This window comes from Myiozetetes cayanensis, unplaced genomic scaffold (genome assembly GCF_022539395.1).
Source record: "Myiozetetes cayanensis isolate MyiCay16 unplaced genomic scaffold, myiCay2020 scf5-8, whole genome shotgun sequence".
NCBI classification, from domain to species: Eukaryota; Metazoa; Chordata; class Aves; order Passeriformes; family Tyrannidae; genus Myiozetetes; species Myiozetetes cayanensis.
This window is the reverse complement of record NW_026087742.1, coordinates 116028435-116049996: the sequence shown is the minus strand read 5'-3', so window position 1 is coordinate 116049996 and position 21562 is coordinate 116028435. Positions and strand designations below refer to the sequence as shown.

The following is a 21562-nucleotide window of genomic DNA, read 5'->3' as shown; positions in this document are numbered from 1 at the left end:
GGTCCCCGCGGCGGGAGCGGGACATTTCTTTGGATCCCCGATGGATTTGGTCCACCGGGACCCACCAGCCCGGTGTTGTGCAGCCCCCCGGGCCGGGCTGGGGCTGTGTCCCCTCGCCGCGGGCTCCCAGGGTGGGGGCCGGAGGGAGCGGGCTTTGCCCGGCCCCGGGGGCTGCCCCAGGCAGGGCCGTGGAGGAGCCCCCCGCCCGCGGCTCCATCGCCCACGCCGGCCCGGCAGCCGCGGCTCCGGCCGGGAAGCAGGGAACAAAGGCGGCTTGTGGCGGGCGCCGGGTCTCTGCCCTTCCTGCAGGAAGGCCCCGGGGCCGGACAAGGGGCCCGTGTCCCGGCACTGGGGCCCTGCCAGGCCCCCCGGGTCCGCCAGCACGTGCCGGGGGGGCTGCGAGGGGGCGAGAGCGGCCGGGGATGCCACCGGACCCTGCTGCCACCACCACCCTGCTGCCACCACCACCCTGCTGCCACCACCACCCTGCTGCCACCACCACCCTGCTGCCACCACCGTCAGCCACAGGAGCCGGGGACCCCCAGGGCAGCCCTGGGCGTGGGGACACGGGGCTCTGCCCTCACCTGCCGCTCCGGAGGCAGCGCCAGGGCTGGGGTGGCCCAGGGCTCCCAGGGAGGGGACCCTGCTCGTGTGCCCACCCCTGCAGCGTCCCCATCCCATGTCCCCATTCCCACCCAGTGCAATGGCCCCCTGGCCGCCTCCTGCAGTGTCCCATTCCTGTCCCTTGCAATGTCCCCAGGCCTCCCGGGGGGGCTCAGCTGGGCACAGGGAAGGAGGAGGTCAGGCCTGGCCACAGCAGGGACACCCCAAGCCCCCCTGGCTATGGTTCCCTGCAGGCAGAGACCCCCAGCAGGAACCAGGAGCACCCTCAGCTTGGCCTGGCAGAGTGAGGGATCCCGCCCAGCTCGGGACACTCCCCCAGGGAGCATCCTCATGCCTGGGAAAGGTGGAGAGCACAAGACACAGTGGAAACGAAACGGGCAGGTCTTTATTTGAGAAGCAGCTCGGGGACAGCTGGTTACAGGAGTCCCACTGCCCTGGCGCTCCGGCACAGGAATTCCCTGCTCTGGCTGTGCCAGCTCCGCTCGCCGCAGGGCCGGACATCCCCAGCACAGGGGTCACCCCACACCCCCCAGGAGCCCCTGGCATTGCCCCTGCAGCAGGACAGGGCCATGCCAGGGCTGTGCCAGTGAGATGCTCCGGGATGGGCGGGCGCTGGGGCTGGCACAGAGGGCCCAGGGGCCCCGCTCGCCCCGGCTGGTGCAGGGGTGGGGATGGCAGGTCCCTGTGGGGTGCTCAGGGCAGGAGCAGGTTGGGCCACCCCGGGCACCCCCTCCTAAGGAAGCATCGCTGTGCCAGGGCCGGAGAGGCATCACCCAAAGGAACGCTGACAGCCAAGGCGGGGGGCCGGCAGGGCTGGGGGGCCCTGAGGGCTGGGGGAGCCCCGGTGCCCCCGGGGCAGGTGGCCAGTTAGTGCAAACAAGGTCTGTATTATTAAAGCTGGCGGCTTTGGGCTGGCGGCCCCGGTCCCACCGAGGAGCGCTGGGGCGGGCGGGGGGCACGTGGTGTTCTTGGGGAACGGCGGGGCCGGGGCGGGGCAGGATCGTCTCTCGCTTGCCCTGTCACAAGAGCACACAGGGCTTCTTGGGCTTGGCCGGGGCAGGGTTGAGCACGGCCCGCACGGCCTCGGTGAACACATCCTTGATGCCCTCCTGGTTGAGCGCCGAGCACTCCAGGTACTTGACGGCACGGATCTGCTTGGAGAGGCTGATGCCCTGCTGGGTGGTGATGGGCGCCTGGTTCTGCTCCTTGAGCCGCTTCATGGTCTCGGGGTTGTTCCTCAGATCCTTCTTGGTGCCCACGAGCAGGATGGGCACGCTGGGGCAGTGGTGGCACACCTCGGGGTACCACTTGTGCTTGACGTTCTCGTAGGAGGGCGGGCTGGCGATGGAGAAGCAGATGATGAAGACGTTGGTCTGGGGGTAGGAAAGCGTCCGCAGGCGGTCGTACTCCTCCTGGCCGGCCGTGTCCCACAGGTTTAAGTTTATAGTCCTGCCGTCCACCGTGTTCTGGGCGCTGTAGTTGTCGAACACGGTGGGGATGTACTCCTTGGGGAAGGCGTTGGTGGTGTAGCAGATGAGCAGGCAGGTCTTCCCCACCGCCCCATCACCCACCACCACGCACTTGATGCTCTGCATCCCGGCGTCCCTCGCGTCCCCTCAGCAGGCTGTGGAGAGGGAGAGGGTCAGGGCTGGCTGAGGCTGAGTCACCCCCTGCTCGGACACCCCGGGGCCAGAGGGTGCAGGGGGATCACAGTCCACTCACCCTTGGTTCCCCTTGCAACCCACAGAGAGCACCCAGTGGGGACCCACCTGCCCTGACCCATGGACAAGACCTGTGCCTCCATGGCTGGCATGCACGGGGACCACAGTGACCCCAGGGTGATGTGTCCATGCCAGCCAGGCCATGGCAGCATCCTTTGCCATGCCATGCCATGCCCTGGAACAGGACAGGGAGCAGGGGCAGGGCTGGGCTGTGGCAGCGTGTGGGACATCACCAATCCTGCCCACACTGAGCGGGGCCAGGGCCGGTCCTGGCGGGGCAGAGGCCGGGCTGGTGCCAAGCCCCGGGGCCAACATCCGCTCCGGCAGCTGTGTTTATCCCGGTCCCGGCGCTTCCCTTCCTCAGGTTCCCTCTGCAATTCCCATTAAGGGCCGCATCCTGCTCCCCTTCCTGCTGCTGAGCCCAGCCCAGCTGAGCTGGGGGCACCACACGGAGCCAGGCAGGAGGGTGCCCACCCCCTGGGGCGGGTAGCCCCTTTCCCTCTGGGATCTGGCCACGGGCAGCTGGTGCCCACTGGAGGGATCCCAGTGGGAAGGTGGGAGCCCCGGCTCGTGTGGCACCACGATGGGAGGGAGCAGAGGTGCCAGGGCGGAGAAGCCCCAGTCCCAGAGCCCCGGGCCGGGGGTTCCCCTTCCCCAGAGTCCCCAGGGCTGCAGGGCCAGAAAGGGGGGATGGGGCTGAGCCCCTGCCCCAGCCCTGCCGGCCCCAGCCCCCTCGGATGGGGAAGTCGCTCTTCCTCTTCCCGCCCTGACACGCGGCTTCCTGCGCGAGCTGTGCCGTGACCCCCGCCCTGCCTGGCCCCACTGGGCCTCAGTGTGCCCCTGCAAACCCACTGCCACGGCAGGGGACCCCAGACCCTCAGCAGGGGAACGGGGAGCAGCAGGGCTGGCACAGGATCCCCACCCCCAGCAGGAAGCCGCTCGTCCAGAGCAGGATCCCGGGGGTCACAAACAACCCCCGGCATTCTGCTCTGGGAGAAAACTCAGCCTGGAGGTTTCCTCACACTGGTTTGCACCAGTGCAGAGTCCCAGGGCCTGGGGGGCTCAGCCTGGGGCAGTCCAAGGTCACACACATTCCCAGTACCCACGGGCACCCCAAGGTCACCAGCGTCCCCACAGGCGCCCTGAGGTCCCTGTAACTCTGCCTGCTGGGCAGCCATCCCACAACACACACACTCGGTGGGGCTCAGCTGAGTTTCCCCACTGTCCCCCAGTCTGGGCTGCCAGAAAGGGCTGGTTGTGGGTGGGGCATTGGGAATCCCCTGGACTGGGGCAGCGGTTCCTGGGAGCCAGCAAGGGTCACCCAGCTGAGGTGGGAGTGGGAGGGGTCCCCGAGCAGCCCCAGACACCAGGGCAGGGAGGGTGGGGGCAGCTGAGCAGGAGCCCCCAGGGGGGAAACAGGTAAGTCACTGTGGCCAGAAATGGGGGTGGGGGGCAGTTTGCCTGGGGCACAAGGAAAGGGACAAAGCAGTGCCCCCCTGCCCACAGCTCCCCATCCCTCGGGGAGCAGAGTGACCCCCGAGCACCAGCTCTGGCCTAGTGACAATCCCACTGAGGGACATGGCAAACACTGGTTACCCTGAACCCAAACCCTGCACCCCCAAACCAGCCACTGGCACCCTGGGATGAGCTGGCACCATCCCCATCCCAGGAAAGGCCCAGGCTGAGTCAGCGGGGCTGAGGAAGGGGATGGGGCACATGAGGAAACGCTCGTGCCCATGAGAGCATCCTGTGGGGAAAGGGAGAGGAGGGGGGAGGAGGAGGAGGAAGGGACAGTGGGCAGGGGGCCATTTCTCCATCACCCAGCACCTCTGGGGCCGTGGAACCCCAGAGTGGCCCCAGGTTTGTACCAGCACCCAGCAAACGTGGGCACACATGGTGCTCGTGAAGGGGCAGTGGTGGGACCCTGGCGCTCACACGGGAAGGTTCTGGCACTGCCAGTGGCACGAGGTGCCAGTGGCACGAGGAGGGACCTGCAGGCACGGCTGTGCTGCCCACACTCACAGGGCAAATATGAGTGTGCCCCCCCCAGCCCTCCACCCCAGCCCCCCTGCTGCAAGCTCCACTCCCAGCACAAGGCCAGCTCTGTTCTCCCAGGACATCCACAGCCAGCAGCACCTTTAACCCCTTCTGCCCCCCAGGAATGCCGGGTGCAGGAGGCCTCGTGGGGCTGAGGGGCACAGCCCATGGGGGGCACAGCCCAAGGGGGCACCTGCCCCTTCCCCACCCCACGGGAGGGGACCCAGAAGAGGAAGAGTGGGAGCAAGGAGGGGGCTCAGCACCCTGACCCCAGCGGGACCGTGGCCACTCCCCACGCTCAGACCTGGATGCTGGAGAGAGGCTGTGGGTGATGCACAGCGATCCCCCCTCCACTCTCCCTGTCCCCGGGACGGGAAAAGCGACTCATCTCTTCTTCAGCAGAAAGGGGAAGCAAAACCCTCTGTCTGTGCTCCCAGCCGGGGCAGCCCCCGGGGGTTTCCACCAGGGGAGCAGAGCAGCTGCTCCTGTGGGGTCCCCTCCCACTGCCAGCGCCGTCCCACGGCCCCCAAACCTGACCCCCCCTCCCCAGACCGACCCTTCACCCCCAGGCACCCCCTGCCCCACAGCCCCTGCACACCCCCCACCACAGAGCCCACGCTGTGCCCCACTTGGGGCCCCTGGGCCCCACCCTGTGCCCCCTCCCTCCCCAGACACCCTCCCTGGCCGGCGGGTCCATCGCAGACAGACGGACGTGCCCAGGCCCACCCAGGGCCGGGGGTCACCACCCTGGTCCTGGGGTCCCTGCTGCCCCCCCCGGAGCGGCACAGCACAGCCCCCCGGCACTGCTGCTGCTTCATCAGCACAAAGAGGGAATTAATGAGATTACTAAAAGCTCTAAATCCCAGGCAGGGACTCCCTGCGGGTCCCTGGCCACGAGGGGACCACCGAGGGCCCCCCCAGCCGTGCCGTCGCCCTGCCGTGGTGACTAAAATAACTTCCCTGCTGAGTCGCAGGGTTTTGATTTCCCTCATTTTCCAGCTGTCGTGACTAATTTCCTCATTTTATTTCCCTCCCAGGCTGGGCCCTGCTCTGTCCCTCGCTCTCTGCCCGGGTCACTGCCAAAGATCTACGGCTCTGGGACTGGAGCTGCAGCCAGACCCCACAGGGGGAGGTGGGGCCCTGCAGGGTCCCCAGCACAGCCACTGCTCCCAGCTGGCAGCGGGGGCATCCTGGGATGGATGGATGGATGGATGGATGGACGGGTGGATGGATGGATGGATGGATGGATGGATGGGGTGGGTAGGTGGATGAGGTGGATGGATGGATGGATGGAATCATGGGGTGGATGGATGGATGGATGGATGGATGGATGGGGTGGATGGATGGATGGGGGGATGGATGGATGGGGTGGATGGATGGATGGATGGATGGATGGATGGATGGATGGATGGATGGGGTGGATGGATGGATGGATGGGTGGGTAGGTGGATGGAAGGATGGGTGGATAGATGGATGGATGGATGGATGGATGGATGGATGGATGGATGGAAGAATGGGGTGGATGGATGGATGGATGGATGTGGTAGATGGATAGATGGGGTGGATGGATGGATGTGGTGGATGGATGGATGGATGGATGGATGTGGTGGATGGATGGATGGATGGATGGATGTGGTAGATGGATAGATGGGGTGGATGGATGGATGTGGTGGATGGATGGATGGATGGATGGAATCATGGGGTGGATGGATGGATGGATGGATGGGTGGGTAGATGGATGGATGGATGGTGGATGGAAGGATGGGGTGGATGGATGGATGGATGTGGTGGATGGATGGATGGATGGATGGATGGATGTGGTAGATGGATAGATGGGGTGGATGGATGGATGGATGTGGTGGATGGATGGATGGATGGATGGATGGATGGATGTGGTGGATGGATGTGGTGGATGGAAGGATGGGGTGGATGGATGGATGGATGGATGGATGGATGGATGGATGGATGGATGGATGGGTCCAGCCAGGCCAGGCTCCCTGGCCTCAGGCTGAGAGACTGGCACTGCTCCCAGGGCTGGTGGAGCTGCAGGCGGGGCCTGGAGCTGGGCAGGCAGCACTGGCACCAGCACCAGGACCAGCACCACACCTCTCCATGGCACAGCCAAACCCCACACAGGGCACAGCCCACACCTGCCTCCTGGCACCACCAGGACTATCTGTGGATGCTCCGGGCACTCCACGGTCCCAGTGCCTCCCATCTCCCCCAGGGCTCTTGGGGTGCCACGGGTGTCCCTGCTCTGACTGTCACAGGGCTGTGGCACTGACTCAGTGCCTGCTGGGGGGGACCACGGAGACCCCCGGGGTGGCCCTGGGGTGGCCCCACAATGAGCACCCACTGCAGGGGGGTGCACCCACCCCATCTCCCCAGGGACAGCCCCGGCTGGGCTGTGGGTGCTGCACACGTGGGACAGCGGAGCAGGTGACATGGGAGTGGTGCTGCAGTGTCTGTGTGTGTTTGTTTGACGTGTGTGTGTGGCGTGTGTCTGCATGCGTGTGATGTGTGAGCCTGTGTGTGATGTGTGAGTCTGTGTGTGTGTGTGTGACGTGTCTCAGTGTGTGTGTGTCTGTGTGTGTGTGACATGTCTGTGTGTGTGTGTGTGATGTGTGAGTCTGTGTGTGTGTGTGACGTGTCTCTGTGTGTGAGTGACGTTTCTGCAGGGCAGTGAGCAGGGGCTCAGGGGGGTCACAGCAGAGGGGTCAGTACAGGGGGTTCCGTGGGCCGTGCAGTGCCCTCGCTGTGCAGCACAGCCCCTGCAGAGCCAGCCCGGGGGTGCGGCTGCAGGGCCGGGGGGTGCAGGACCGAGGGGTGCAGGGGGTGCAGTGGCCCCGCAGAGGGGATTGGGCCGGGCCGGTTCCATCCCCGCTCTGTCCCAGCGACTGCCGGTCCCACTGCCGCCTGAAACTGCTCCTCCGACACCCAGACCCCGTTAACCTTCGTTAACCCCGGAGCCTCGTTAACCCCGCATCCCGTTAACCCCGGACCCTTTTTAACCCCGGACCCTCTCTATCCCCGGGCCCCCGTTCCCGTCGGACCCTCGCTATGCCCGGCAGCCCCGTTATCGCCGGACTCCCGGTAGCCTCGGTAGTCCCGTTATCCCCGGCATTCCCGTTATCCCGGACCCCCGTTAGCCCCGATGTCCTCCGCAGTCCCGATATCCCTGGCACTCCCGTTATCCCCGTTATCCCTCTCCGGGCGGTCCCGCTGTCGCCGTCCCCGCCCTGGCCCCGACGGGCGGCTCCTCCCGCCGCCCCGACCCGGCCCCGGGACCCCTCGGGACCCCTCCGGACCCCGGCCCTGGGACCCCCGGCCCTCCCGGAGCCTCCGAGCCCCGGCCCCGCACTCACCCCGGGGCATGGCGCGGCGGCGGCAGGGCCGGGGCAGCGGCGGGAGGAGGAGGGCGAGGACGAGCAGGACGAGGATGAAGAGGAGGAGGAGGAGGAAGTCTGCGGCCGCCTCCTCCCGCCGCCCCGGGCGGTCCCGCGGAGAAACTTCCCGCCGCGCCCGCCCCCGCCCGCCGCTTCCTTCCTCAGGGTCCCGGGAGCGCAGCCCCGCACCCGCCCCCCGCGGGGCTGCCCGGGCTGCGGGGACCGGGACGGGGCTGCGGGGACCGGGACGGGGCTGCGGGCAGAGGCTGCCGAGGGTTCCGGGCAGGACCCCCGTGCGGGACCCCCGCACCCCACGGGACCACCCCGAGCAGGGACCTGCAGCCCCCGGGGCCGGGCTGGGAGCAGAGACCCTCGCCCGCCTGCCTGGCCCCCACCCCTGGCACCCACCCATGACCCCACTTACGACACACCCCACCGGGGGCTCCCTGGGGACCTAGGGGGGTGAAACCCCTCACCCTCGGGCTGCCTCGGGGTCGGGGTGAGGATGGGGTGGGGACCAGATGCCCTGGGGGCGCCTGGAGTCACCCTGATGCACCCCAAGGGGAACGGGGGGTCCCACGGCTGCTGTGGAGGCAGATCCCCCTGAGCAGAGCCTTCTCCTCCTGGGCCAGGGCCAGAGGAGCCTCTCCTCTGAGAGCCCCCACAAGGGCCGAGAACCCCAAGCTGGGGGTCCCCATAAGGGCCAGGACCCCCTGCCCCCAAGGAGCCCACAGCCCATGGGGGTCCCTGGGGCAGGAGGGGCTCGTGGGGGTCACCCGGGGCTGGAGGCAGTTCCCTGGGGAGTGAGTGGCCTGTCCCCATCCTCATCCCGAGGTCTGCAGGTGTGGGACCCCCTGCTCTGTCCCCCACACTGGTACAGGGGACCAGGACTGGGACCCAGCTGGGAACCATCAGCCTGGAGATCCCCAGCCCCTGTTCCAGTCTGGGCACTGCCGTGGATCTACGAGGTGCCCACCCTGCAGCCTGGGACCCCCATCCTGCATCCTGGGGCACCTGGCTGAGGACGGGCACTCCCTCTGGGAACAAGGGTGACACTTCCCGGAGCAGCCAGGCCAGGGTGGGGCAGGGTGCGACCTTCCCGTGCCCCCCACGGGCTGGTGGGCTCCGGGCACTGGTGGCACCGGTATAGCAATGGCACCAGGAGCGGGAGGCCCTGGAGGTGTCACAGCTCTCAGGAGGTGCCAAAGTGTCCCCGGCACCACTGCGAGTGAGAAACCGCGTGGCTGGGCGTCAGAACAGCTCTGCCCAGTGACACGGGGTGCTCTGAGGGGTTGGGGTGATCTGACAACCTGGGTGCTGTGACACGTTGAGGTGCTCTGAGGCGCTGGGGTGCTGGGATGTGTTGGGGTGCCGGGATGTGTTGGGGTGCCCTGACGAGCCCAGGGCGCTGGGATAAGGGGGGTGCTGTGACAGTCCGTGGAGCCGTGGCGCTCCCCCCGGTCTCGATGAGGATCAGGGTCACCCATCCAGGCTCCGCCCGGGCCCGACCCTGCTGAGCTTCCCCGCCCTGTGTGGCTGCTCCGCACCCCCCTGTGGCCGCCAGGGGGCGCTGCGCCCCAGGGCGCGCGCGGGTGGGCGGCAGCAGGGGCGTGGTCACGTGCCCGCCCCCTGTTGGCCCCGCCCCTCGATGGGCGTGACCAGACGTGCTCCCGCCCCCTGTGGGCGCGCGCGCGGCGGTGCCGGGGCCCGGTGCGCATCGCGACGGGCGAAACCACCGCGAGCGGCGCGGGGGGGGGCGGGTTGTCTCAGCCCACACGCAGCGGGGATTCCGAGCGGTGCCGCTGCGAGAAGGCTGAGGGTGGACGGAGAGAGCCGGGGGGAGGTTCAGGGAGAGAGGGGAGCGGGGCTGTCCCGGCAGAGGGGCGGGTGGCGAACGAGGTTATCCCGGGAAGAGCCCGCTGCGTGCGGGGCGATTGGGGCTGTCCCGGGAGGTACCACTGCGGCGGGGGGGCTGTGGTGGGAGAGCCCACTGAGGGCGGGGGGGCCGTTCCGGTGCCCGATCGCGGCGGAGCTCGGCGGTGCCGGGATAGCGGGACAGTCGGGACAGCGGGGACAGCGGGACCGCCCGGACCCCCGGCCCGGGCCCATGCCGAGCAGCAGCTGACGGCGGCGGGCACGCGGAAATGGAGCGGCGGCCGGGCCGGGCCGTGCGGGCGCTGTGCGGCCTCTCCCTCGTCCTGCTGCTGCTGCCGCCGCATCCCGGGAGCGCCGAGCGGGCCCCCGGAGCGCACCTGGACGACACGGCCATCGCAGGTGAGACCCGCCGGGACACCCCGGCACGGCACGGCACGGCCCCGCTTTGGGGCCGTTCCGCGGGGGTTTGGGCAAAACGTGCGCGGAGCCCCCGCTGGCCCCGGGCTGGGACCCGCGGGGCTCTGGGACCCGCGGGGCTCTGGGACCCGCGGGGCTCCGGGACCCGCCGGGCTCCGGGACCCGCCGGGCTCTGGGACCCGCGGGGCTCCGGCCCCGGAACGCCCCGTGTTTGCTGTCGCGGCGGCTCCAGCTTTTGGGGCCGAAAGTTTGGCATTCCGGCCCGTGGGGCGTTTCGGGCTCGCCCCGGTGCAGCCGCATCCCCGGAGCGGCCGGCGGGGTTGGGGGCTGTCGGCGCCGTGTGCCCTGTTCGCCCGCCGCGATGAGGGGCTGCGGGGAGCGGGGCCGCTCCGGGACCCCGCGCTTTGGGCGGTGTTTAGGGACGTCCCCAGGTGCGGGACATTCCCGGGGCCGTGTCCGCCCGCTCCGGGGACGGAGCGGTTCCCATCTGAGGAGCGCAGGTGGCAGAGCCCTGGCTCCCCGCTGTTCTGTGTCCCCCTATTCCCATCCCCTCCGCCCCAAAAATCGCCCCCACCCCGGCCCAAAAGGCAGAAGAGCGGAGCCCCTGGGGACTCTGCCCCCTGGAACCGGGGGCACCTCCGTGGGCTCTGTGTCCTTGTGACAGACCCCGAGGTCAGCGCTGGAGCCCGATCCATGAATCCTGCTGGGAACTTTGGGAGCGGGACGGGAGCCCCCGGGGGTCCTGCAGCCCGCTGAGCCGTGTCCCTGCAGGTGAGGGGGCCGGGAAGGGCTCTGCAGAGGGATTCTGGAATGGGATTCAGCTCCCGGGAAGCCAAAACGCTGAGCACCACGTGCTGCTCAGCCCCCGGCAGGCTCCGAGCCCCCAGCGCCCGCATCCCGAGGATCCCACCTGAGCGTTTGGGCAGGAGAAAAGGTGCGGAGCGATTCCAGACCTTCGTTTTGGTGCTGTGTTGGGCCGGGGAGCAGCTCTCCGAGCTGGAGCTCAGGAAAGGATTTCGGGTGTAGGGACAGGTGCTTGGATGTTGGGTGTTTGGATGAAAGACCCCGGGAAGAGTTTGGCTTTGTGAGCAAAACTGGGCGGTGGGAACCGGGCAGGGAGCAGGCCCTGGGGCCGTGGTGTCAGCAGGAGGACCGGGGTCGGTGTGTGATCCCTGGGCAGGGGGATTGTTCTTGGATGGGCTCTGTGACTCCGCTCTCTGTCCCTGTGAGAAGGGGCTCCTTGTCCCCTCTCCGTGTGCTCCGAAATGCTCGGGCCAGTTCACATCCAGTGTGCTCCACTAAGGAAACTGGATCTCTGCAGTCCTTTCTGAAGCAAGGTTTGTGCCTCCAAGGAATTTCCAGCGGAGTTATTTTTGGAGGCCCTGCAGAAGTGTGGCAGCCCGGGTGATTCAGCTGCTGGCCCTGCTTTGGCTGCGAGCGGAGGCAGCGCCAGGCCGGGAGCAGCCCCGGTCCTGGGCTCGGAGCGGCCCCCGGTCCTGGGCTCGGAGCGGCCCCCGGTCCTGGGCTCGGAGCGGCCCCCGGTCCTGGGCTCGGAGCGGCCCCCGGTCCTGGGCTCGGAGCGGCCCCCGGTCCTGGGCTCGAGCGCCCCGGTCCTGGGCTCGGAGCGGCCCCGGTCCTGGGCTCGGAGCGGCCCCGGTCCTGGGCTCGGAGCGGCCCCGGTCCTGGGCTCGGAGCGGCCCCCGGTCCTGGGCTCGGAGCGGCCCCGGTCCTGGGCTCGGAGCGGCCCCCGGTCCTGGGCTCGGAGCGGCCCCCGGTCCTGGGCTCGGAGCGGCCCCGGTGCCGGGCCGGGAGCAGCCCCGGTCCAGGTCTCCAGTACATCCCCCCGGGATGGGCTGTTCCCGCGGGACAGGTGCTTTTGGTCACTCCTGGTTTTCCCAGCCTCGCTCCGGTCGCTGCTGGGTCTGCAAACCTTCAAGGGAGTACCAGGTTTGGAACCCCAAATGCGCAGAGGAGGGGTTTGTGTCCCCTGCGCTGTGTCCCTTCCCGGGGCAGGTCCGAGGGGCTCCCCCCCTCTGCTCCCACAGCTCGCTGTGTCCTCTGGGGTCTCCTGGCCGTTCGCTTTGGAGCTTTCGGAGCTGGGAGCAGGGACTGTCCTCGGCTGGCACAGCAGCCGCTTTCCCCGTGCTTTCCCTGGAAGCAGAACGTGCCGGTCGTGTCGGTCCCGCCGGGCCGACAGGCAGAGGTGGGTGTTGGACGGCGTTTTGAAAGTGAAAGTGCTCGGTTTTGACACATTTTCGGAGGTGCTGGTTTTATTCTTGAACTGGCGTGGCGGGATTGTAATGATAAAATAGCAGCAGCGGCTGCTTTTCCCCGGAACCAGGGAAGCGTTTGTGGAGAGCAGGAGCCCGAGCTCCAGCGCTCCTTGGGCCGCTGAGATCCCCCTGCGGGCTCAGGGGATGCAGCAGCAGGTTTTATGGAGGATTAGGGAGCGATCCCGGTTCCTCAGATACTCTTTTTTAAGCGGGAGTCTGACACGGGAGGTGTTATCCGTGCAGGATAATCAGAGTTGGTGACTGAACCCCGGGGAAAATCAGATTTTTCTCCTGGCTTTGACTCACTCAGAGGCAAATCGAGGGCTTTAATCTTTCATCTCTAATCTTTTCCTGCCGAGATCAGATTGAAGCTTGGTTCCACTCGGCGGCACAGGAGCCATTTCACAAGGCAGAGACGCTGAGACAGAGGAGGAGAGGGGGGTTGGAACCAAGAGCAGCCAAAAGGGCCCTCTCCCAACAGCCAGGCTTTGCCCCACTCCCAGGTTTGGGAAGCTCCCGGTGTCCCGGTGCTCTCACAGGATGTGTGACCGTCCCACACCTCATTGTTTTCACCCGCCCCTGGTTATTTTTAGCCCGAATTTGTCAGGCCACAGCCCAGCCCCGGGATCTTTTCACACCCCCTAAAAGGGGCAAACGAGGTTCCTCGGGGACAGACTGGACTTTCAGGGATCTTTTTTTCCCTCTTTCCACTCTCTGTAATGGGGCTGCTTCCCAAACCAAGCAGGTTTTGTTTATTTTTCTGGTCCTTATCAGAACGTCCTGGTGGGTCATGTCAAACGCTTTGCACAAGTTTTAGGTGGGTTTGGGTCAAAAGTTTTAAATTCCCTCTCATTTAGGATATTAAGCTGCTCAGAGGCCTCTTCCTCGTTAAGTCACATCAGTGGGACCAGTTCTGGGGATTTAAGATGATTCTTGTTTTCCCTCTGTGCAGCCCAGCGCAGGTGGGCACCTTCAGGTTGGGATTCAGGTGTGTTTGTAGGAGATCCAAGGAAAACTGCCTGTGAAGGGGCAGGGATCTGAAGGACTGGAATTTACTCCTGGTTCCTTTAGTGGTGACACCTTCCACCTACAGATAGATCCAGACCCATCTCCGTGCAATAATGTGGAAGTGGTGCCCTGAGCCTTATTTCATGTTCTGTGGAATTCCTTCCTGTGGCCTTGCATCCATACAGATGAAAGGCTGTGTCTCCGTGCTCTGCCTGTGCCAGGGGAGGTCTGGGGTCTCAGATCAGGGATGCTGGTGTGTGGATTTTCCCTCTCTGTCTCCTGCAAGTTAAGGGATGGGCTCTGGACAGCATGTTGGGATTGAGGCATTTTTGGGGAGACATGGAGCTCATGGGGCTGGTGGGGGCTGGACTCTCTGGTGCAGGGATAGGACAGGCTTTGGTGGCTCTTCCTTATGCCAAGCAGCTCTTCTTTCCCTTCCTTTCTCCTTCTCCCTACCCTGTTTGCTGCTCTCCTGTGTTGATTCCTTGATCATATTTGCTCTTGTTCAAGTGGTTTAGAACACAGGTTATAAAAATATCCAGACTGTATCCAAAGAAAACCTGGAGGGCTGTGCCCAGGGTTATTTCTGGTTTTGCCTGGGGCACCTGGAGCTGCACTTAAACCCACAGAACATCCCACTGGACACAGTCAGCATGAGGAGGGGGGGCCTGCAACCACAGCCTCTGAGCTGGTCATTCATTCCCAAGGGGGAAAACACTCATTTCTGGGAGAGGACACTGCCCAGGCACTGTCATCCAGCATTCCTGTCCTTGCCGTCCCAGGACCCAGGGGGTTATTGGAAGTGAATCCTTTGCTGCTAAACCTTGGAAAGTGATGGGTTTGGACTCCTGGCACCTGAGCAGGACGTGGCCTCAGCAGAGCCTTTGGAAGCTCCATGATGCATCATCCTGCAGGGTGGGAACGGGGCTGGTTCTCCTTGATCTCCCACTTTGAACGTTCCATCACGGAGGGAGCGGAAAGTGACGCGGGTGCAGCTCTTTGGTGGTGCTGGTTTGCGTCACCCGCCCCTGTGCCAGGATCCACGTCTGTGCCCTGTCCCTGTGCCAGAGCCGCTCGCTCCGGCAGCGGCAGCGAGCGGGATGCTGCAGGAGCCTCTGGGAAGGGGCTGATTGTTGGAGGCAGGAGGTTGGATAAAATCCATGGTGTCCGTTGAGACACCGCTGTCGGTGGGAGGTTGGACTCGGTGCTCTTGAGGTCTCTTCCAGCCATCCGGTATTCCAGGATTCTGTGATCCAGCTGCTCTCTGAGCTCAGTACCCTTGTGGTGCTGTGGGAGCAGAACCAGGACAGGATTTCATCCTGCTGTTCCCCAGCCCTGGGAGGTGCAGGACCTGCCTTGTCCCAGCACACCCTCCCTGCAGTGACTCCTGCAGCGTGTCCTTCCCTCGGAGCTGGGAGCTCGTGGGACACACGACCTGCAGCTCTCCTTGCTTTGACAGAGCACTTTCTGAGGAGCCTTTGCCTCCAGGGCTGGACGGGTTCTGCAGTTTAATTAAATCCTTTCAGGTGTGCACGTTCTCTGAGTAGGGCTCACACCGGTGAGCAGCAGCTTCAGGCTGGGCAAGGGAGGAAGAGCAGTTGTGAGAACTTGGAGAAGCCTGCCAGGAAACAGGCCATGTTCTTCCCCAGCTCGGTTGGGAGCCACAGTGGATTGCACAGCCTTGGGAATGAAACTCATCTCGAGGAATTGCCATTCTGAGAGGAGGAGAAACTGTGTTCTGGCAGCAGACCATGGCCTCGTGTGGAGGAGGAGGAGCGGGGCTGGCTGGGCAGCACTGGGAGTGCTGGGACCTCCTGCTCATTCCCTTCCCTGCTGGGCCCTGGAACCTGGAGCAGTGCTCAGCTGGATCAGAGAGGGGATTTTAATTTAAAGTCTCGTTAGATTATTTATTTACTCTCGGCACAGCAGCTCTCTGCAAGCCCCCTGTGCTCCTCGGGTGGTCCTTACAACGGGAGCAGTGCAGGTGGAGCCCGAGGGAGCTGCATCTTCTGCTCCAAACTGGGCCTTTCCCTCGCTGGGGCAGGGATACACATACCCACGTGGGAAGTCCAAGGCAGCAATCCCCCTGTCTGTACTTTGCTCTCAGGAGGGGATGGAGCAGTAAATGTGTGATGTAGGAGCCTCCTGACATCCCTTAATCCGGGACGCTTTGATGATCTTGGAGCAGAACCTCATCCCAAAGGGAGTAAGAGGGAAAAGGAATTTGCTTTTCTGTTGCCTGTTCAGTTTCTCCTGGGGTGCCTGGGTATGTTGGTACATCCTGATTCCATGTGAGGGCTCTTCCTTCCTCCTCCTCCAGGCAGGGGAAGGGTCTCTGTCCGGTGACACCGCAGGGGAGCTGCGTTATCCTTCAGAGAGTTGTGGCTCATGATCTGCCCAGTTTTTGGTGAAGGAAGGGAAGTAAAAGGCCATCCTGGTGTAATTCCATATAGATTTAGTATTGGCAGGGTCTGCCCAGGGAGGTTTGGAGTGCCCAGCCCTGGAGGTGTCCAAGGCAGGCCTGGCCGTGGCACTCAGTGCTCTGGGCTGGGGGACAAGGTGGGGATGGGGCACAGGGGGATCCATGGGCTGGGAGGGCTTTTCCAACCCCAGTGATCCTGGGGTTCTGTGATTTGTACTTCAGAGTCTCTTTCTGTGAGCAGGTGGTTGAAAAGCAGCAGTTTTCCCTGAGGTTATCCCTGTCCTAAACATTCTGCTGCTTGCCTGCCTTGGAGGCTGCCCCAGTGGCAGAGGCGGTGGTGGCTCGTGTCCCATGGTGGCTTGGACACCCTTCAGCTTCTGGACTGTGCCCAGCCTGGCATTCTGCTTCTCAGAGCCCTAATTACACAAACCAATTAGTGTAGAAAAAGCTGTTTCCTTCATTAATTAGCTTTGCTTTCAGTCCAGAGAGGGAGAAGTAAACTGAGCAGGTGGAGCAAGTGGGCAGAGCTGTGGTTCTTCCTGGGCAGCTCTAGGATTCCCACTGGAACTGGCTCTTTGGTAGCTGGGTGTGTTCATTTTCCTGGGTGGTCCAGCTGCCTGGAGCCCACTGTGGATACCTGCAGGAGCAGTGCTGGAATGTGCTGGAAATGGGAGACTGGGCATTACCTGGTGTCAGGTGAAGGTCTGGGAATCCCCCCAGCTGGAAAAGAAGGTGTCATTGCCCTTCATTATGTCGGTCAGGTGCTCTTTAGGAGAAATTCCTCTGTGTGAGGTTGCCCAGAGAAGCTGTGGCTGCCCCTGGATCCCTGGAAGTGTCCCAGGCCAGGTTGGACGGGGCTTGGAGCACCCTGGGCTGGTGGAAGGTGTCCCTGCCCATGGCAGGGGTGGCACTGGGTGGGCTTTAAGGTCCCTCCCAACCCAAACTAGTCTGGGATTCTGTGGATAAGGGGGATTTACCTCTCCTCTGCCTTCTCCCTGTTACCAGGTGCAGCCTTAGGACCTGCTGCTTCCCCCTCATGCCCTCAGGCCTTTATTTGCTGCTGGAATTTGGGGATGTTTCATGTTCCTGAGCCATCTGCTCTGCTCCTGTGGCTGAGCCAACTGGGACTCTCTGGAACACTCTAATTCCCTTCCTTCCACCCAGTCCCTGCAGTCCTGCCTCAGTCATTTCCTGGCCCTGTCAGGTCAGTGTTAGGAGCTGATGCTGGAGACTCTTTAATGAGGCTGTTGCTCCATCACTCCTGCAGAGCACACAGGAGCCTTGAGCAGCTCCTGCCTCAAGCTGAGCCTCTGCCAGGGCCTTCCCACCCTCCCAGCCAGGAATTCCTTCCCAATATCCCATCTCTCCCTGCCCTCTGGCAGTGGGAAGCCATTCCCTGTGTCCTGTCCCTCCATCCCTTGTCTCCAGTCCCTCTCCAGCTCTCCTGGAGCCCCTTCAGACCCTGGCAGGGGCTCCAAGGTCTCTGTAATAATAATTACAGCACTCTGAGTGATAAGGGTGCAAGGCAGGGCTGTGCCCAGCTGATACATTCATTTTCCCTGGCAGTCCGGGCCCAAGTCCCCAGCCCTGCTCGGTGTCAAACCATCAGAGGAGCAGAAGGAAATCCTGGGGAACCACACGTGTCTCTGCCCGTGAATTGTCCCTGTTTGTTTCCTCCCCATGAAACAGTACCGGGATGTTTGTTTGTTTGGATTATGGGCCTATTTTTAAGTAACCTTTTTTTTCCACTTTGGAAAAAGTATTAACTCGCTGCCTGTCGTGGACATCTGTGGAGCCTGACTTTGGGAACCACCAAGTGCTCCTTGGAAGTCTCTCACCAGCCTGAGTTGTTTCCCCTTTGGTAATTATATACAGATTTTTTAAATGTATATATATATGTTGCTGAGCTTTGCTATAAGAGACATTTTCAGGATCCAGAGTGGCAAATCCAGCACTTCCTGGGAAGGACACTTTATCCCACCAAGGAGCTCTGCATCCTCTCAGTTCCACCACTCCTTCACCTCCTCCGGGATCTGGGACTCCCTGATCCCAGCAGTCCTCAGTGAAAGCAGCAGCGATCCCAGTGGGAGCGAGGATGTTTGGTGGCACATGTGTGGCAGGAAAAGCTGCTGTTTCTGTAGCCCCATGTTTGTTTTTCCCCGAAGGACAGAGTTTTAAGGGCAGTTCCTCCAGTTTTGGAGCCCTGGTGCCTGAAATGCGGCCGTTCGGGGAGGACACAAACACAATAAATAGGAGAACTTGAGGAATGTTCCTCTCCGAGTTCCAAAGGAACAGCTTGCTGGTTGGAACAGCCTGCCCCTTCCTAGGCAAGGGAGGCTTTGGATTGCAGGGAAGGGAGGAATAATTCAGGATCAAAGCTGCTCAGCAGTGCGTGTGTTTAGATCTGTCAGAGTGCCAGGACATAATTAATGTGTGAGTAAGCCAAGGGGAAAGAAAGTTGTTTTTTAACTTGATACAGAAGGATGGGGGATAAAAACTAATTCTGGGGGGGGAGAGAATCAATTCTGGAAATAACCCTTTCCAAGCAGCTGCTGTTGTTACCACTGCCCAGTGGGTTTGTTCCTCCTGCTTTGCAGCTGGGAGGCAAAAATCCAGGTTTGGCATCTTGTGTTGGTCAGGGAGGAGCTCCAGGACTTCAGGTGAGGTGTGGATGGATACCTGCAGGCCACGCAGCCCCTGGAAGCAGTATTCCCTCAATCCTGTGTGTGATGGCTTCTCCCACCTGCTGGGGCTGTGGGTGAGCTCTGAGGGTCGGGAGGAAGGAAGGGATCCCGTCCCAGGCTATGGCAGGTCCTCGTGGAGCCTTCCAGCTTTCTCCTCTGCTTGGCATTCCTGGAGCTGGATCAGGGTCTGCCTGTCAGCAGCAGGATTAGGCTTGTGGGAAGTGAAAAGAAATAAATCAGGAATTAAGTGTTATGGGAACGTGGCTGATGGAAGATCTGAGCATTTGGGGAAGGAGGCAGTGGCTTGATGTTCCTGGGATTTCATGGTGAGTTTGCTCTGTAAACTGCAAAATGAGGAGGAGATTTGGGTTTTCCTTCTTTTAAAACCTGTGGAAAGGATCAGTAAAGAAGGACTTGTCCATGCCTGTGCTTTTAGCTGTGGGATGTGTGGACTCTGAGGATTCTGCCTGGGGGGCTCAGGTCGGTTCATCCCAGGGGCAATCCCAGCACCTTCAACTGGGATTGGGGCACAAACAGCAGCTGGTGACCCTGCAGAGGGATTTGGGGTGTTGGATCGTGCCAGGCACTGCCAGAGCAGCCCCATCTCTGCTCTGTGGCTCATGCCCAGGGTCTCAGAGGGTTAAAAATCCTGGCTTTTTAACTTGCCAGTCCCCCCTGGAGTCCTGGGCTGGCTTTGGCTGCAGGTGTTGGAGAGGTGGGAGCTGGGCCCCTCTGCCACAGAGCTGGGAAGGTGAAGAGGTTCCTGAGCCTGGCTCGGGATGGCAGATGGAAGTGGCACCCCTGCAGCCTGGGCTGCTGTGGGCAGAGTGTTTCATTAAACTGTGTCCTGGGGGCCCTCTGGTACAGGAGGAGACACCCAGGGAAGTGTGAAACTGGGAAGTGTGGAAACTAACCTGGAGATGCTGATGGTTCTGTGGGAATGGGGACAGCAGCACTCCTGGCAAAGGGGCATCTCAGTGGGGCAGTGCTGGGGGCTGTCATGGTCCCATCCCAAGGCTGTCCTCATCCCACCCCAGGGCTATCCTTGTCTCATCCCAAGTACTGTCCTGGCCTCGGGTCCTGCTGCTCTCAGAGGTTTCTCGTGGACCCACCGTTTCCTGCAGATTTGCACTGTGTGTGTTGTAGATAAACAGGTTTTCCTGTTCCTCATTTCATTTGCTGTGCCATTACCACAAAAAAGGGTGGAAAGGGATATTTGGGGGCACTCAATGCCGCTCTCCCACTCTGCAGGATGATCCCTGGAGTTTTCCTCACAGCTTTTGGGGTGAGAGGTGGAGGGTTGATGATTACTTTTCCTCCCATCTATCTTTTATTTTTCTTCTTGGGAAAGAAGAAAAAATGTTTTGCCCTTCAAAGGGTGAGGCTCAGCCCTCGAGTTTGTCATCTGGGAGCTGTGATGGGAATGTCTGGCATTCCTGTGCCATCCCTGGGAGATGGATATCTTCAAAGGGCTCTTGGATGGGGCACTGCTGTCTCTGCCTCACCCCTCCCTTCCCGTGGGCTGTCCTGGGTGTGATCCCCTTTGGCAGTGAGGAGTGGCATTGTCTGTGTCCCCTCTGGAGCTGCAGGTGCAGGAGCTCTGGCTGGGATGGAGCTGAGGCAGGGCAGAGCTGTGGGGCTGCTCCTGGGGCTGCTCCTGCTGGCCAGAGCCTCTGGCTTTGGAGAACTTGTCCAACTGGTTTGTTTTTCATCCCGGGGCTATTTTCAGCCTCTCAGCCTAACAAGGTGAAATGGCTGGGATGCTTTCCCGCTGCCTGGGACTGTGCTGGGAGGAGGTATCCCGCTGTCCCAGCAGCTCCCCCCACCTCTCCTTTGGCTCTGTGCTGGGTTTGTGCCACTCAGGGCTTTGGAAGAACATTTGGGGTCTGTGCGGGCACCCTGGGCACAGGGAGCCCCAAATCCCAGCTTTGTGATGGTCCTGGTGCCCTCCCTTGGGAACGTGGGGAGAATCCAGCACCTTGGGCTCTGTGTGGGAGAAGCACCAGGAAATCCAGGGAACAGCACAACCTGGCTGTGCCTGCAGGGTTTGGGCTGTGCTGCTCCTGGGGCCTGCCAAGAGCATTTGGACCAGGGTGGAGGTTGTCTGAGACACACGAAAAGGGGATGCTTCACCCCACCTCATCCTTACTCTCACTGAAAATGTGAAATTGGTTCGTTCCTGTGATTCCTTTGGGAGAAACTCCAACTGCTGTTGGCTCAGTAACAGCAATTTTTAAACCAAACCCAGCTCCTGCTCTTTGGATCGAGCCCAGAGAGGACCTGTGAGCAAAGGTGGCTTCTCCAGTGTGTGCCAAACACCTGCACTGGGAATGCTGCTTCCAGCTCCTCGGAGTTCCTCTGGTATATTTAACCTCCTGGTGCTGTAGGATGTGGAAGCACCAGCCTTCCTGTTCCAAAGGCAGGATTAAAGTGCAGGGATCTCGTTGCTGGGCAGGAAGTCACCTGGCAGAGCAGGGAACTGAAGGCCTCCCAAAGGTCAGCGTGGTGGCCCAGCCTGTGGCACATCCATCATTCCCAGGACGGGGTGGGGGTTCACTCTGCCTTGGGATGGCAATGGAGCAGCTGGATGTGTATCCATTCACAGGCTGGGCCAGAGTGCTCCCACAGCTCCAGAAACACGGCCAGGTGCAGCAGCAGCAAGTGGGGGGGAATAAACCCTTTCCCAAGCTGAGCTCGGCTCATCCCCCCACGCTCTGGGGTCCCAGTGGGGCCGGGACACTGCCTGGGGTCTGTCACTGGGGTCTGTCACTGGGGTCTGTCACTGGGGTCTGTCACTGGGGTCTGCCTGGGGTCTGTCACTGGGGTCTGTCACTGCTGGCATCGGGCACCTCAGAGCTGCTGGGTGTGCTGAGGAGGGATGGCATCAGGGTTCGGACCTCAGGAGCCAGAAAGGGGGATCTGTGAGAGTTCAGCGAATCAACACAATGGGCACGTGCACTGGGACCCCGAAATCCCTGGTCCTGGGCTGATCCCACAGCGTGGGCACAGGGAAGTTCTGCCACCTTGGGTCAGACCCCATCTGCAGAAGGACGTGGAGCTGCTGGAGCGAGGCTGGACTCAATGATCTTGGAGGTCTTCTCCAACCTAAATGACT

General features: G+C 62.6%; 3 protein-coding genes across 10 annotated transcripts in view; 2 read left to right on the top strand and 1 right to left on the bottom strand.

The window, feature by feature from the left end:
• Window positions 1–982: 982 nt before the first annotated feature.
• On the bottom strand, window positions 983–7807 carry RHOG (ras homolog family member G). The gene is made up of 2 exons (XM_050332890.1): window positions 7748–7807; window positions 983–2248 (listed from the first exon to the last, which is right to left on the bottom strand). The coding sequence occupies exon 2, from the start codon at window positions 2217–2219 to the stop codon at window positions 1644–1646; it is 576 nt and encodes a 191-aa protein (XP_050188847.1). The 5' UTR covers window positions 2220–2248; window positions 7748–7807; the 3' UTR covers window positions 983–1643.
• LOC126648768 (proline-, glutamic acid- and leucine-rich protein 1-like) lies at window positions 7443–8234 on the top strand. Its single transcript, XM_050332208.1, has one exon. It carries the CDS (start codon window positions 7443–7445, stop codon window positions 8232–8234), a length of 792 nt encoding a protein of 263 aa, XP_050188165.1.
• A 1539-nt stretch (window positions 8235–9773) lies between these two features.
• The window catches only part of STIM1 (stromal interaction molecule 1), a 64652-nt gene continuing 52863 nt past the window's right edge, over window positions 9774–21562 (top strand). For all 8 annotated transcript variants that reach the window (XM_050332796.1, XM_050332794.1, XM_050332792.1 and 5 more), the window contains exon 1: window positions 9774–10042. In XM_050332796.1, the coding sequence (XP_050188753.1) occupies window positions 9913–10042 (130 nt within the window). In that variant the 5' untranslated portion in view covers window positions 9774–9912. The remainder of the gene's footprint in view (window positions 10043–21562) is intronic.

Bases quoted from the DNA above. Each gene is read 5' to 3' on its own strand.
- RHOG (XM_050332890.1), bottom strand. From the start codon at position 2,219: ATGCAGAGCATCAAGTGCGTGGTGGTGGGTGATGGGGCGGTGGGGAAG.
- LOC126648768 (XM_050332208.1), top strand. From the start codon at position 7,443: ATGCCCGGCAGCCCCGTTATCGCCGGACTCCCGGTAGCCTCGGTAGTC.